This window comes from Dermatophagoides farinae, chromosome 3 (assembly GCF_024713945.1).
Source record: "Dermatophagoides farinae isolate YC_2012a chromosome 3, ASM2471394v1, whole genome shotgun sequence".
Taxonomy (NCBI): domain Eukaryota; kingdom Metazoa; phylum Arthropoda; class Arachnida; order Sarcoptiformes; family Pyroglyphidae; genus Dermatophagoides; species Dermatophagoides farinae.
Genome location: NC_134679.1, coordinates 4,622,954 through 4,638,677, shown reverse-complemented (window position 1 = coordinate 4,638,677; position 15,724 = coordinate 4,622,954). Strand labels below are relative to the sequence as shown.

At 30.8% G+C, this 15,724-nt stretch overlaps 5 protein-coding genes across 7 annotated transcripts; 2 read left to right on the top strand and 3 right to left on the bottom strand.

Moving 5' to 3' along the window:
- Window positions 1-38: 38 nt before the first annotated feature.
- On the bottom strand, window positions 39-5,012 carry LOC124495216 (solute carrier family 25 member 32). 2 transcript variants are annotated; one of them, XM_075729354.1, is made up of 4 exons: window positions 4,517-5,006; window positions 4,303-4,456; window positions 3,720-4,241; window positions 39-802 (listed from the first exon to the last, which is right to left on the bottom strand). In XM_075729354.1, the coding sequence occupies exons 1-4, from the start codon at window positions 4,740-4,742 to the stop codon at window positions 628-630; spliced, it is 1,077 nt and encodes a 358-aa protein (XP_075585469.1). In that variant the 5' UTR covers window positions 4,743-5,006; the 3' UTR covers window positions 39-627. The 2 variants fall into 2 exon arrangements, with proteins under 2 accessions (XP_075585469.1, XP_046914508.2); XM_047058552.2 differs by lacking the exon at window positions 39-802 and adding an exon at window positions 2,265-2,980 and having other exon boundaries at window positions 4,517-5,012.
- Window positions 5,013-5,218: 206 nt separating this feature from the next.
- Window positions 5,219-7,230, bottom strand: LOC124495214 (FAS-associated factor 2). Its single transcript, XM_047058550.2, has 3 exons — window positions 6,899-7,230; window positions 6,397-6,847; window positions 5,219-6,338 (listed from the first exon to the last, which is right to left on the bottom strand). The coding sequence occupies exons 1-3, from the start codon at window positions 6,983-6,985 to the stop codon at window positions 5,362-5,364; spliced, it is 1,515 nt and encodes a 504-aa protein (XP_046914506.2). The 5' UTR covers window positions 6,986-7,230; the 3' UTR covers window positions 5,219-5,361.
- Window positions 7,229-8,902, top strand: Las (lipoyl synthase, mitochondrial). Its single transcript, XM_075729353.1, has 2 exons — window positions 7,229-8,563; window positions 8,788-8,902. Exon 1 carries the CDS (start codon window positions 7,381-7,383, stop codon window positions 8,551-8,553), a length of 1,173 nt encoding a protein of 390 aa, XP_075585468.1. The 5' UTR covers window positions 7,229-7,380; the 3' UTR covers window positions 8,554-8,563; window positions 8,788-8,902.
- LOC124495213 (kynureninase) lies at window positions 8,706-11,903 on the bottom strand. Of its 2 annotated transcripts, XM_075729351.1 has the most exons (8): window positions 11,131-11,903; window positions 10,985-11,045; window positions 10,743-10,908; window positions 10,281-10,621; window positions 10,123-10,197; window positions 9,819-10,064; window positions 9,247-9,750; window positions 8,706-9,170 (listed from the first exon to the last, which is right to left on the bottom strand). In XM_075729351.1, the coding sequence occupies exons 2-8, from the start codon at window positions 11,024-11,026 to the stop codon at window positions 8,898-8,900; spliced, it is 1,647 nt and encodes a 548-aa protein (XP_075585466.1). In that variant the 5' UTR covers window positions 11,027-11,045; window positions 11,131-11,903; the 3' UTR covers window positions 8,706-8,897. The 2 variants fall into 2 exon arrangements, with proteins under 2 accessions (XP_075585466.1, XP_046914504.1); XM_047058548.2 differs by having other exon boundaries at window positions 10,985-11,343.
- Window positions 11,904-13,812: 1,909 nt separating this feature from the next.
- On the top strand, window positions 13,813-15,366 carry LOC124494524 (uncharacterized). The gene is made up of 2 exons (XM_047057702.2): window positions 13,813-14,433; window positions 14,493-15,366. The coding sequence occupies exons 1-2, from the start codon at window positions 14,406-14,408 to the stop codon at window positions 15,164-15,166; spliced, it is 702 nt and encodes a 233-aa protein (XP_046913658.2). The 5' UTR covers window positions 13,813-14,405; the 3' UTR covers window positions 15,167-15,366.
- Window positions 15,367-15,724: the final 358 nt, after the last annotated feature.

Genomic DNA, 15,724 nt, shown 5'->3' with positions numbered 1-15,724 from the left:
GATACAATTATTTATCACAAAAAGAATAAAAGAAAAAATCTCTAGGGCCTTTTTATTTTATTTTTATTTTTTTTGATTATCATCAACAATGAGGTTCAAGGGTTCTATCAATAATAATAATGATAATAATAAGGGGGTGGCATTTACAACATCTGTTCAATAAATCACCGTTGAACAAAACAAAAAAAAACATTCGAAATTCGATATCCATTCAAACGTGAAATGGTCGCCCACCACCATTATCAATTAATAAATTTTACAAATTCTCAAATGAACAAAAAAAATAGCAATTTTTTCTACATTAATCGAGTTTACATCAAAATGAAAAATATGGTAAAGACAATATTTGCCGAAAATGGACACAAAATAATAAAAATGAAACGAGATACAAATAACGACAGCAAGAAGAAGAAAAAAAAATAAACAAAAATTTCAGATACATAAATCAACCGATGAATGAAAATATTCGAAACATTCGAAATAATATTTATCGAAATGTGGAGAAAAAAAAACAGAAACAGAAAAAATAAGAGAAGAGTTTTGAGACATGTAAAATATTATCTAGGTTTTTTTTTGCTGCTTTCACATTTCGATGATGATGTTGTGCAAGCGTGAAACACATTATCATCAATGACCAGTTTTGTTGTTGTTGTCACTGTTGTTATTATTGTCCGTTGATGACCATCCATACAATAATAAATGTGATGTATTTTCATAAACAACAAATGTTATTGCACATGCAGGTGTTACTCGCAATAAATTTGGAACGATTCCTTTATAGAATCCTTTGGCACCTTCCAATCTAGACAATGAAAAAAAAAGAAAAAATTTATTATAAATTGAGATTTAGGTGATCTGAATATTTTCTGTATAAATAGAGAGAACCGGAACAAAAATTAAAATAGATAACGAGAACGAACGAAAAAAAAGATTGTCCATTTTTCTTCTCTGAATTACAGACAATAACAAATCTTTTTCAACATATTTATAAAATGGACAAGAAAAAAAAATTCATGCATCAATTTTAGTTCAAATTCATGTTATTTTTAGATATATTGATTGTATTATAAATTATTTATCATCAGAAAAAAAACCTGAAGACAACACGGTGGTAACAACGAATCATTCAGAATTATTTTTTTTATACTCTGTCCATCATCATTATCATCAACAATAATAATTTTCTGTTCCAGAATAAAAAACACGAATATTCAAATAAAAATAACCTTGAAGAATTGAGAATACGAATGAAATAAAAACTAAAAAAAAAAAAAAAATTGATCGAATCAATATCATCATCATCGTCATCATCATCATCATGTTTTCGGATTGCGATGAAAATTTAAAATAATCTGTGAGGACAAAAAAAATCGATTGAATCAAAAAGCAACAACAACAACAACAAAAAATCCATCCAATCGCCTTTGTCATTTGGGATTTGAAACTTTAAAGACGATGGTGTTTTTTTTTGTTCACATTGATATGCATGACAGCATGTGTGCATCATCATCATCATCATCATCATCATCACAGAATTCGTAACATCACAATTTTGGAATGAAACTTTTTTTTTATTGTTCAAATGAATCTAACATGTGTAAGTCATTTTTGTTTTGTTTTGTATTCTAATGATATTGCTTGTGTTCATCGTGTTAAATAATAAATTATAAACGAATAAACACGATCCGTAAATAAACCATTAGAATGGTAAGTATTTGTTTTTTTTTTCGTTTCAATAAGCTAAATGTATGATTAAACGGCTGTCAAATCTTGCAAACACACACACACAAACACACGCACAGAGGCATAAAAAGTTAATGAAATTATATATATCAAAAACATGAACCAGACATGATGATCATCATCATTGGAGAAATGAAGAGCCCAAAGAAAAATTTATTCAAAAATCAAAAAAAAAAAAAAGAATAAAAAAAACCAAGAATAAAAAAAAAACGAATGAAAATGAAACAATCCATGCATGAATCGATTGAACCGTACGTTCAAGAGAATAGAATCAAGGGAATAGAAATTTTTTTTCATTTTTTTTCATTTGCATTTTACGTTCGACATTTCTATATACATCTCTCTATTTTTCTCATTAATTCAATCATCTTTGCAAACAATAAATGATCATCATTCAGGTTAAATTCATTCGATCCATTCATTCATTCTTTATAATTATGGTTCATCATATTCAAATTTCAAAAGTCAAACAAAGAAAATATTTAAAGAACAAGGAATTATATTAAAAAAGGCATCTTAAGATATTTAGATAGGTAAGGGTGTGTGTGATCGTAATTTTTTTTGCCCATAATAATAATAACTATATATATATAATTATAAACAATTATATTCACATTTATAATAATTTTAACAATGATAAAAAAAAGCGACAAAATATTAATGCTGCAAACACATTCACAATATATATAAATATAAATTAACAAAAAGGGATAATTGCTAAAGCTTAATTGATTAATAAGATAAATAATTAGGACGGAACAGTGATTCGAATTTTTAAATTTTCAGATCAATTGTATAAATATTTTCACAGGTTTAAATCAATTCGGCCATCATCATCATCAAAAACCTACGCACACTATTATTGTGGTTGTTTTGTTCTAGAGATTTGGTTCGATTTTTTGTTTTTTTGTTTGTGTTTTAACACAGGGTGTAATCACATAAAAAGAATTTGATCAATGTTCATTCATCAAATACAAAAGATGATGTTTCCACAGCGCTAATATCAGTGGCTATTAAAGATGATAATGATTGTGTTGATGATGTTTGTTGTTGTGATGGTGATGATGATGATGATGATGATGATGATGATGTTGATGGCATTTGATGATCAACAACCGAATCCAATTTAGATGGCCGAGAAAAATGTTCATATATAATGAATACGATGCAAATGTTCGGTGTAACATGAAGTAGATAGGCAGCAAGACCTTTGTAAAATCCTCGTAACGATTCGTACCTGACATATAAAAGACCGAGAAATAAGATATAAAACAAAAAATAGACCAAGACGGAAAGAGGTTTTTTTTATAGAGACACACAAACATTTAAGAAAGTGTTAACTATAATTGAAAAGTGTAGCCCTACACTAGATGAAGATAAACGAACCATAAAAATGTGGGGTGAAAAGAAGCGTAACAATAGAGGAAAAAAAAACATGGAAAAATATAAATGGGATCAGGTTTTATGGTTGCTCCATAAATTAGACCACAATTCAGTCATTCATCTTACATCATACCGGATTCCATTGCTCTCGGTCCGATGGTTAGGATTCGATAGAAAGATGAAAGAGTTTTGTGCATGTTCAAATTCGAATTACCGGGAAACAAAAGCTCTAAGGAATTCGCATAAACATGCATACATACATACATACATACATACACACACACACGCAAACATCAACAAAATCAAAAATAAAACGGAAATTTGAATGAACCATGAAAAATTTGATTAGAAAATCATGTTATCATTAAACCAACGTATTTAAACAAAATTCTGATGCCGGAAGCAAAAGGTGAACCGACTAAATCGAATTACCGATTAAAAAAATGAAATCAACATCATATTAATGCAAAAAATGAAAAAAAACAAATTATACAGTTGCAGCGAAGCATGAATTTATGAATGGGTATTTTTTTCGAGACGTCCAATGAGATCGAAAACTATAAAGATTGAAAAAATGTTTTGGATAAACATACCTCCAAGTACGACGTATAACATCCACAACGCCATTATAATTTGCATATTGATCTTGTAGACGTGCACGTACCACCTGATATGGATATGTGATGATTGCGGCAAATAATTTACTTAAAGCAGCACAACCAAGATAGGCTGCTGTCCCTAATCGTTCTTCCCGTCGTAAACCATAATGTTCAATATAATATCGTTTCAATTCTTCATAGGCCATAAATTGTAGTGCACCATGTGATACACCAAATATACCTGGTACAAATCCACGATATAGGCCCCGAATGCCTTCAAAACGATAGATTTTGGTCAATGCATCCAACATACCACTATAGCGTTTAGTAGGTTGGACAGCATTTTCGCTCATACCACCGTATTGAAGACATAATCGTGTTTTAACCACCCATATTGGATTAGTCAACACCAAGGTCATAATACCCGCTTCGGATGCGGCCACTATATGTTGACCAGCATTCAAATTCATTTGTATATCACCGACATTGGACATGTGAGATTTTATTGCATTGTAACTGTATGAAAATTTAAATATTTAATAATGGACAAACGGCTAAAAATTTTTTTTTTGCTTACAATAGAAAATAAAGACCCCAAGAAGTTCCAGCACCCCAACAATTTGGTGTGACACCTCGATAAAATCCACGAACACCTTCTTGACGAAATATGGTCGTAACGGCATTAATTAAGCCACTATATTGTGGTCTAGTTGCTACTTGACCATCATTGACTGATTATAAAAAAAATTAAAATTAGCGATTATTTTTCAAGTGAAAACAATATGTCTTACCAGCCAACCGAACTTTGAGCAAATCAAGTGGATGTAATGCCAGTGTGGATGCTACCCCTCCGGATATACCGGCGACTAGATGTTCATATTTAACATTCGATGATAAAGTCATATCAGATTTTGATGTTTTTTGGCTTTTTGTAGTCATTGTCGCTGATGATGATTGATCTGGATTTGATTTAGAAAATGGTTGTGAATTTAATTTATTCATCGTTTTAGCGACCATAAAAAAATTCAATTTTATTGCCAATAGTTGATTCGAAACGATGCCCTTTTAACTGTTCATCATGAATAATGGGTCAATCATTTAACCATTATTTCTTTGATTGCTATTGATAATGATAGATTTCATTTCATTTCATATTAATTAGCTCAACTATGCAATAAATAAATTGCGTGATAAGATTATAAAATTTGCAAATGACTTGAATGAAGGAAAAAAAATCATAGACAAGCATGAAAACGAGAAAAGAACAAAATAAACCTGGCCGTACGAGTATCGTGTAATGAACGAAAACATCGATTATTTTAAAATTTGTTCAAAACTTGGTCCTTTTCGTAAAAGCATTTATCATTATATTATGATTTGAGAATGAATCATAAAATGAAAAATAAAATATAGAGAATAGCATATGTCTTTTTTGAGTAAACAGAATTTTCTGGTTTCAAACAATAAACAACAAAAATAAAAAAAAATCTAAATAAACGATAAAAGTAAAATTTTTTACCACATTTTCAATAAGTATTCATATAATTATGGGTGTATTTTTCACAATTAGAATATTAAAAAAAAATCAATGTATCGGGGATTAACGACGGTGTTTCCATTCAAAAAAGATGGAATTTTATGAATCCAAATCATGTACAAATAGTACGATATTATTGTCAAGATTACATTGTTCTAATGGCAGATTCATATCCGATGAATTCGGCAATCTATTATCATCGAATGATGGTGAATGTCCGGGAAGATCACGCGTAGGAAAATTTGTACGCAATTTAAAATTTATCAATTCCATCTCTTTACAAAATACATAATAGTAAAGATATTTGACAGGATCTGTACGGAGAAACCGGCGCTCTAAGCGTGTACCATTAGGCAGTTTGAACATTATACGCCATGCATCCGATTGATCAGCATCCGGTTCGGTTGATATGTCTGCGAGCAATGATTTCTTCATATCTGATATCCGTTGTTTACGTTCCTCTTCAGCTTGTTGTCGTTGTCGTTCAAGAAGTTCTTTTCGTTCAATTTGTTCGCGTTCTTCACGTTTACGGCGTTCTTTTTCTTGATCGGCTTTCAACGATTCTTCAAATGCAGCATCCTGTTGAGCGCGAATCAAACTTGCCATATCACGTTCCTGACGATCAAGACGGGCAGCCATCAAGGAAAATTCATTATTTTGTATAGCAGTACGTAAAGTGGCCACAATGGTATCGACATTGTGGAAGCCTTCGATTTTTTTCATTACAATCATTTTGTGATTCTTAAGGCCAATCAATGCCATGAAAGGATATTGATTAACCTTTAACGATTGATAAGCTTTATAACCTTCCGGATAATCAACTGAGCATGACCAGAATATTAGATTTTCTCCATTGATTAAATCGATAAATTTTTGTGTGATAATAACGTTTGTACAAAATTTATCAATATCGCGATATGATGGAGAATGAATGTAGATTAATACGAAACGTATCTCACGTTTACCATGTTCGATTACTTGGGAATAAGTACCACGAAAAAATGTGGGATGTTGTTGTCCATATTTTTCCTCAAATTCACGAATGAATAGTTCGACTGTTCCATTTGGATCATAATCTAGAAAAAATGCAGCAAATTTAAAAAAAAATAATCGCAATATAAATTGTAAACCTACTTAATGTCGGATAGATCATCGAGATGAAAAAATCATAAAATGTATTCAAGGTATTCATGACCAATATAAATGGTAATTTAAATATCCAGGTAGCCGTATTCCATAGTACCATATGAAGACCATTATCATTATCATTATTACTATTATTGTTACTTCTATTGTTATTTATTGCACTTGTATTTGTATCATTATCAAGCAATAATGTCGATGATGATGAAAAACTCGTGGAAGAAAACGATGACGGAGGTGTCGGAACATTTCGACGTCTCAATGAAGATGTTGTTGTATCAGGCTGCTCTTCGTTGTTATTACTGTTCGATTGCTGTATCATATTCTGAATGACATCGCGATTATAAGCTCCTTCCAAGGTAAGATCCAAAGCAATTTCAACGTTCCATTCATTTGCTCGCAATATATGATAGGATTCAAAATCATTCATTCCGGATATATCCTTAAATAAATAAATAAATATTTATTCTGAAAGACAAAATTTGAAACTCACTTTAAATTGAGACAATTTTTTCCGTTGATCTTCGGTCAATTGATCACGGATTTGTTCGATTAGATCTTGTTGTTGATGATCACCCATTTCTTATTATTCTAATAATTTATTACGATTGATGACTTTTTTATAACAGCAAAATATGTGCATGTAAATTGGAATTAAGCTTTTGTTGTCCAAAATAATAATTAAAACAAAAGAAAAAAATAATATGATGACAAGCTGAATAAAATGGCTATATGGTCGTTTGATGATAATGAGATTATGGCAATGATGAATTGAATCAAAAAAAAAAATGCTGTGATATAAACATAAACATCCAATATAAACACATTCGCTCGAGTCTATTTCTACTCGTTTGGTTGCAAATGTAAAATTGCTAACAAAAGCAAGCGATCAAAGTTCGAATTAAATGGTTTTGGAATTATTATTATTGTTTAAATTTTTGTTCAAATAAATTTATTGTTGTAACAACAACAAAAATGCAACATACATTGAGCCATCGAACGAAATTAGCTGTTTCTTTATCCATACAACGTTGGATGTGTTTTTCGACTGGCTCATCACTATCGAATGCTAATGATGGCAGCCCGACTGATGATAAAATTTCAACCACATTCAAAGAAAAACTCGACAAAGGACCTGGATTTGACGATTTTATTGCTGGTGTCGTACCACGAAATGTACAGACATTTAGTGATTATCAAGGAAAATTAAAACGGGAAATAGGTGAAAGTGAACGGCTACGTTTACCACCATGGCTCAAACGAGATATTCCAGTTGGACCAAATTATCATCGATTAAAATCGACACTTCGTAACCTTAAATTACACACTGTTTGTGAGGAAGCTAAATGTCCAAATATCGGTGAATGTTGGGGTGGATCGGAAAGTTCAACTGCAACCGCTACCATCATGTTAATGGGCGATACTTGTACTCGTGGATGTAGATTTTGTTCCGTGAAAACTGCTCGTAAACCACCGCCAGTAGATCCAGATGAACCAATTAATACCGCACAAGCTATCGCAGCTTGGGATTTAGATTATGTTGTTCTTACATCGGTCGATCGTGATGATATGCCTGATGGCGGTGCTGAACATTTTGCCCGTACTGTCCGTGAAATCAAACGTCTTTCTCCCAAACTTCTTGTCGAATGTCTGACACCAGATTTTCGTGGCCAACGTACTGATGTTCGTGCGGTAGCATTATCTGGTTTAGATGTGTTTGCACATAACATAGAAACTGTTCGTGATTACCAAAAATTTGTAAGAGATCCACGTGCCAATTACGATCAATCATTGGACGTTCTTCGATGTGTTAAAGAATTTAAATCAGAAATCATAACGAAAACATCATTGATGCTTGGTTTCGGGGAAACAGATGATCAAATCAAACAAACAATGGAAGATCTACGGCAAGCTAATGTCGATTGTCTTACATTGGGTCAATATATGCAACCAACAAAACGTCATCTAAAAGTTGTCGAATATGTAACACCCGAAAAATTTGCCTTTTGGGAAGATTATGGTAATCAATTAGGTTTTGCTTACACTGCCTCTGGTCCATTAGTTCGATCTTCATATAAAGCTGGTGAATTTTTCATAAAAAATTTGATTGTCAAACGTCGCCAAAATAAATCATCATCATCATCATAAAATTTATGAGGTAAGATTAATGACGAATGTCCTTAACTATTTCTATTCAAATTGTTGACTTTTCCGTTCCTCATTGCAAAATTTCAGTTCTAAAAAATTGTCAATGATTTTGGAAAGTCAAAAATTAATTCACAATTTTTCACACAAATGAATTTATAAACAAAAAAAATAATTGAACGTAATTTATTTGTTTTTGCTAATTGTAACATTTTTTTCAAAAAAAAAAATTCACAGGTTGTTGTTATCTTTGGAAATATTCTATAAAGAAAATTGAAAATTCTCATTGCCATAATTATATTAGGTTATATCATTAATAGTTTTAAAATAAAAAATTTTTTTTTATTCTAAAGCGTGTTTGTACTGCCACCAAGCGAATCGGCTTCTGAATCTGAACCGGATATAGAAGATCCTTGGCCATCATCGCTAATTTCATTGTTTATGACACCACCAGTTTCTTTGGTCATTATTGAAAGATCATCATCAGTATGGCTAATGGATAGGCTATCCATATTCTGAAATATATCATATAATGTAGTGATGAATCGATAAACATCAGTGAATGAATTGTATAATGGGGTCGGTGCAACACGCATCACACTTGGCATTCGAATATCACACTATTTTTTTTATATTTAAATCATAAACAAAATTAGAGAAACCAAACCAAACCAAATTGAATATTTCATCTCTTACCACAATGCCACGTTTCTGAAATTGTTCATGAATGATTGAAAGCGGTACGGAAAAAATCAATGATAATTGTGCTCCTCGTTGTTCCGGATCTGATGGTGTTATGATTTGGATGGATGGTATCAATAATGATCGATTATCGCCGTCATTATTTGTCGATTCTTGTTGCTGATGAGTATGCCGTTTATCGGTTTGTGGAAAAAACGATTTAATCATAAACTCTAGATATCCAGTCAATATGTATTCTTTTTGTCGTAATTCTTCCATCGATGTTTGTTCAAATATCTCCAGACTGGTCATAAGCATTGCGTTCAACACTGGCGATGGATTACTTAATTTAAACATATCGGCACCTAAAGCAGGATCAAAATCACCTTTCATCAGGAATTTTGTTTGTACATTGTTACCCCACCATCCTTGATACATGGGAAATGTTTTGCTATAATTGGCAAAATATTTTTCATTCACATAAATCCCTGCCATACTTCCAGCACCGGCATTCATATACTATTTTTTGAATAATAAGATATGGTTAAAATAACATGACAGAAAACATAATGATTCAAAATTCTTACCTTATATGTACACCATGCGGCAAAATCAACATTCCAATCATCCAAATATATTGGAACATTGCCAACTGCATGTGCTAAATCCACACCAACTAAAATTCCTCTTTTTTGAGCTGCTTCAGTCAAGCGTTTCACATTCAATAATTGGCCGGTATAATATTGGACAGCCGGAAGTAATGCCACTTTAATTTGATCACCTTGTTCATCGAACAATCGTATGATGTCATCCTCGTTCAATAAATTTTCTCCCTGTTTATTTATCATTTAATGGTATTTAAGATGATAATATCAGTAATATAAAACTCACTTTTCTAGGTTTTAATAATATCAGTCCCTTTTCCGGTGATATTCCATGCGATCGTAGCTGTGATTTAGCTACATACTATAGAAATAAAGAGGAAAAACCACAAAGTCAGGAGATTTTTGATCATCATATTAAAATATGATTTATCAATAAAAACAAACCGTATCAGAAGGGAATGCATGATCTTCAATCATCAATTTATATCGATTCGAATCTGGTCGATAGAATGTTGCCAGTAGCAAATGTAGATTCACGGTCAAACCGTTTAAGATGGCAATCTCATTTTCTTGTGCTCCAACCATTCGTGCCATTAATTTTTTTGCCGGCAGATCCGATAATGCAGCCGGTAGATATCCATGAAAATGGCTGTGTACACCTTTGTTTGCCCAATTATCCAATACTTTTTGTACATTTTGATCCAATAGTTTAGGTTTCAGGCCCAATGATTGGCCACATAAGTAGATACATTCCTCCTCTGGATCTTTTAAATTGATTTTATCAACTTATCGAGAAGAAAACAAAAATATTAATTTTAGTAACCAATGTAATCAATCATCATCGAGTGATTTTTTTTCTATCTTTTTCTCTATCAAATGATGATTTGATTTAATATATCAACTCACTATTGGGAAGATCAGCTTTTTTTGGAAACGTAAACATCTGTCGAAATGAACACAACGGATCATGTTTATCCATTAACCTTGCAAATTCAGCCGATTCAATTGAAACGTTCCATTCGTGAGCATTTTTTTGTAGGATGGCCACCGGATTTATTCGTGATTTAGATTGCTATATATGAATTAATAGATTTGAATAATGAATTAAATTTCATTTGTCATCGATCCATGTATCAATAACTACTTACAATTTCTTTGATTTTTTGCTTACACTTGGTTTTTACATCCATTTTATTATTGTCCCGATGACTTGATTCATTATTGGTAATTTTTGTGGTCGACATTGTTACTTTTTCTTTCATTAAAAAAAAAATAAATTTCCTCTTTCACTCACTTTTTATTTTTGTTTCGAATCCGAAAGTAATTCGTCTAAACGATGATGTAATAATCAAATCAATCTTCAAAATCAAAAAAAAAAAAAATATATATCATATATCGTTGATATTAACATTACGAGATTGAACCAATATCATCGATCCTCGTTTATATACTCATCATCATGATCATTGTTGGTTTATGATTGCGCGGTGATTATGGTAGTTTGATTGTGGTGGCCGTTGTGGTGGTGGTGGTCGTGGTCTTTATTGAAGTTTAGAAAACCTAGGCACCTTCACTATAAACGTCTACATTGTTATGAAAATATTGTTTTTTTTGTCAAATCTTTTGTGCTAAGACTTTTTAAATATTTTTTTTTTTTTAATTTCGGGGGTCGTGGCTTGCCATCATCATTGCCATCATTTATGTCACCTTTTTCAATGTTTGTCTGTCGGATCGATCTCAATATCGTCATTGAAATGCCATCCATTCATTTGATCGGTATATGAAATAGACCAAAATAATAATTATGGATTGAATTTCAAAGTTAACATACAGAGGGATCAAACGATGATGATGAAGCAGAGCCTTGAATCTTTTTTTTACAAAGTTTCTATTACGACCATAGAGTGATGATGATGATGATGATGATAGTTCCATTTAATGATAAATTGACAATTTTTTGTCATTCAATTTATCAAGCTTAAAAATAAAATTTTTTTTTCGATTCGTTTGATTCGATATTTAGAAACCTTCAATATAAATATGTGTATACAACAAGATATATATAATAACATTTCATTACATATCAATATTACCACATTGGATTGTTCATCATTTTTATACATACATCATACACACACACACACACACAAATATACGACAATTGACATTTTTATATTTGATATACAATTAATGATTATTATTATTATTATATAATTCTTTCCCTCATATTATTGTTTCTCGACCTGTCTATTATTTTGTTGAAATAAATCCATAAAATATATATGAAAGTTTGGATGGCAACAAGTTGTTTACTAACCAAGAATGATGATTGGCCTTGGTAATCACTATCACATTTAGTCTAATATATATTGGTACCAAAATATCGTTATAAATCATTCAAAAAAAAACCACTCATTTGATAAAAACCAAAAAAACAATTTGATTGACCAGATTTTGATAGATTCAAGTATTTTTTGTCTAATGTCCATTATTTTTATTATTATCTATAAAGTAATCTATAAATAAACTTTACTTTTACTGTCCATTCGTATCGAAATCATTACCATTATTGATGTTGATTATAATTATTATTAAACCCTACATATAGTCAAAGATAATTTTGTTTTCATAGCCTTAAGAAATTCATCAAGAAGAAAAAATGGCCCAATTTCTCTTTATAAGTTTGATGATTAGCCACAAAATAAAGGTGACAATCATCAGGTTTCAATCGATCAATCAATCAATCAGTTCAATTCAAAGAACGATTAAAAAAGAAAGGGATGAATTCATGATGATAATAATAATAATGATCATTTGTAGTCACGAAACAATAATAAACAGATTTGGGTTTGGACATCCCCATCATAGCAATGGCAATGCTACGCAACATTAAATGGCATCCAACTATGTGGTTGATTGTTTTCTCTTATATTGATTTGCATAAAATATTCTAAGAAGAATTCGCTAAGAAGAAGAAGAAATTGATGCTTTACAACCACAAGCTACCTATTATTATTATGCTGATGATAATGATGATGATGAAAAATGCCCCTTTACCATGCGATTATTTTTACATTCATAGCTAAAAAAATATTTTAGAAAAAAAAGAGATAATTGAACTTGATTATAATCTACCTTTATTTTTCATATTATTTAATGATCATTATTGTAATGATGATGATGTTAGACAATTTCAGACTACTACTGTTTAGTCGAAATTCCAAATGTCCAAATGTTTGGATATTTGAAATATTAATGCCAACATAGAATATGTCATCTCATCATTGGTTATATTCATAGGTCATCTTCATTCTTGCTATTCATTTGCTAACCATATATAGGATATATAATCATTTAAACAACCACTTGCATAATCTTTTGAATCACCAAAATATCTATCCTGTCATAAACTGAAAATTTCCTAATTCTTTAAAAATTTTTCTTTTCCATCATATCAGTTTATCGGATAAAAAAGATTTAAAAATGTCATTAACAAGCTTGTTTCTTTCTCAAAAACCTGATTAAATTCCTTTTTAATAATTAGACGAATTAATCAAAATGAATTTGCATCATCATCATCATCATCCTTCAAAAACGAATTTTGTCATCAATGTCTTGGATTATCGTTATTATCGAAGAGATTAATGATGTTTCTAAAAAAAAATTCTAAATGTTTTTGTTTGTGTGCATTTGGCCTCTTGAAAACAACAACAACAGCAACAACAACAACAACGAAAAAACCGGATATCAACACATAGAATAGCTATGATTGTTCTACATTCTCTCTCACTCATATTTCATTAATTATCAGCTAGTTTTTTTCCACCTGACAAATTTCAAATAACAATGTTTACAACCAATCAACCAACAAACAAACAAACAATTGTCAGTTGTGTTCATTCGTTTTATTTGAGAATCTTTAAAAAGATCTTGTCCATAAAATTCAAATAGAAGCTTTTCATCAGTAAATTCGGTCTATCTCAGTTAATTATCTTCTATTTTCGTTTTGATATGGTCTGAATTTTCTCTTTATCACCCGACCAACCGACCGACCGACCTGACCAAGCCTTGAACTTGACATTTTCAATTCGGATGGCTGGTCATTTGGATGATGGTGAATAATGCTGATATAAAGTACATTATTAGAGACAGAGAGAGAGAGAGAGAGATGATGATGGTGATGGTGATGGTGATGATGATGGATGAATTCAAATTTCAAATACGGCAGGTAAGAAAATTGAGAAAAAAAAGAGTCAAATCTATAGATCAAAAATACACGGGAATACCGTTTTTATTTTGTTGCTTGGTTTGTTGGTTGGTTGGTTGTTGTTGTTGTTGTTGTTGTCTACAATATTCATCTTCATTTATTAGAGTTCAACAGTGTATTTTGTAAGAGAGATAGACAGATTTTCATGTTTAGATTACACCATTGAATTATATTCACATCACTATCAACAATCGACGTTTTAATCAATTTTGATCATCGGCTCGAATCATTTTTTTGTGTGCTGATTGAATTTTTTTTTTGTTTCATCGTTTCGAATCTTTAAATTTAATTTGTGCAAGAAGATGATGAATTTGTTGTATAATTTTTCAGGTAAAATGAATTTGAATTTTTTTTTGCCAACCGTGACTCATGTTTTTCACATCAAGCAGTGTTCATAATGGTGATAATATTGGCCGTTTCGGATGCAGCTACTATTCATCATTCAATGATGAATACAGATCAATTGCATAATACAAAAACAATTATGACCAATTCATTGGCGGTTGAAACGAATCCAATTTTAAATAATCCATATCTGATTGATCAAAAAGCTGAAAAACGTTCTGGAGAATTTTTTCCTGAAAATTTTATAACAACTGGTAAAATGGCAACACCCGATTTTGATAATATTCCTTCACAATTTATTGGACCAAATTATGCATTCGGAAATTCTCGATTACCATTAATGGCATCGGGACTGTCTGGTATTGATAAATCATCAGTCATTAATAATTTGCCAGCTAAAGATGAAACCAGTAATCTGTTTGGATCAGCATTGAAAAGATATGATATGAAAAAATATTTATTGAAAAAAATCCTTGGAAATTCTCATGATCTGGACGAAGATATCGATGATGGATTTTTCAGTAACAAACACCTTAAACGTCATGGAACAGCCGGTGTTGCAGCCAAAGTTCTCGGTGAATTGATTGGCATCAAAATTCGTGAATCAATCGAAGGATTTGGTAAATCATTTAGTGAATATGCAAAAGATTTTACCGCTCGAAATTTCGTCACTATGGGACAACTATTCGGTCGATTATTTCGTATCTCACAGCCATAGAATTTTCGTCAACAATAATAACAAAAAAAAGACCAATTTAAAATGCCAATTTTGTACATACCAATTTAATTAAATTCACTGTCAAATTTTATTTTTTTTTATTTATTTATTTATATTTATCATAAATGATCAATCGAAATTTTTTTTTCAAATTCAAGTTTTTAAAATTCGAAAATAAATTCTAAAATCAAGACTAAAAACATTGACCGCTAGATGGCAGTAATTTGTCCATGAAATTTTCATTATTCTGAAAAAAATTCGATTTTTTCGAATTGAGTATCCGGAAATAAAACTCATATAAACACATAAAAATAATGTGTGTTTGCTGTATTTAATCATCATCATCATCATCATCAGGTATTATTATTATGACATTCAATTATTGAAAAACAAATTTTCTTACTAAATCATAATTTATTATCAATAATGATTTGATGAATGGTTCGACTAAATGTAAATATTCGTTGTTACTTATTGTTGACAAGTTACGTAAATTATGATTTCTCACCATTATTATTGAAAACCAAAGTGAAATGATCATCATCGTTTATTTTTTTC

What these genes read in the sequence shown, in the direction of transcription:
- LOC124495216 (XM_047058552.2), bottom strand. Translation starts at nt 4,742, where the DNA reads ATGGTCGCTAAAACGATGAATAAATTAAATTCACAACCATTTTCTAAA. An exon ending in GCTCAAAGTTCGGTTGGCTG is followed by an intron (nt 4,457 to 4,516) that starts GTAAGACATATT and finishes TTTTATAATCAG; the next exon opens with TCAATGATGGTCAAGTAGCA. An exon ending in GTTATACGTCGTACTTGGAG is followed by an intron (nt 2,981 to 3,719) that starts GTATGTTTATCC and finishes TTTATATGTCAG; the next exon opens with GTACGAATCGTTACGAGGAT.
- LOC124495214 (XM_047058550.2), bottom strand. Translation starts at nt 6,985, where the DNA reads ATGGGTGATCATCAACAACAAGATCTAATCGAACAAATCCGTGATCAA. An exon ending in AAAAATTGTCTCAATTTAAA is followed by an intron (nt 6,848 to 6,898) that starts GTGAGTTTCAAA and finishes TATTTATTTAAG; the next exon opens with GATATATCCGGAATGAATGA. An exon ending in GATGATCTATCCGACATTAA is followed by an intron (nt 6,339 to 6,396) that starts GTAGGTTTACAA and finishes CATTTTTTCTAG; the next exon opens with ATTATGATCCAAATGGAACA.
- Las (XM_075729353.1), top strand. Translation starts at nt 7,381, where the DNA reads ATGCAACATACATTGAGCCATCGAACGAAATTAGCTGTTTCTTTATCC.
- LOC124495213 (XM_047058548.2), bottom strand. Translation starts at nt 11,098, where the DNA reads ATGAAAGAAAAAGTAACAATGTCGACCACAAAAATTACCAATAATGAA. An exon ending in AGCAAAAAATCAAAGAAATT is followed by an intron (nt 10,909 to 10,984) that starts GTAAGTAGTTAT and finishes ATTCATATATAG; the next exon opens with CAATCTAAATCACGAATAAA. An exon ending in AAAAGCTGATCTTCCCAATA is followed by an intron (nt 10,622 to 10,742) that starts GTGAGTTGATAT and finishes CTTCTCGATAAG; the next exon opens with TTGATAAAATCAATTTAAAA.
- LOC124494524 (XM_047057702.2), top strand. Translation starts at nt 14,406, where the DNA reads ATGATGAATTTGTTGTATAATTTTTCAG. An exon ending in TTTGTTGTATAATTTTTCAG is followed by an intron (nt 14,434 to 14,492) that starts GTAAAATGAATT and finishes CACATCAAGCAG; the next exon opens with TGTTCATAATGGTGATAATA.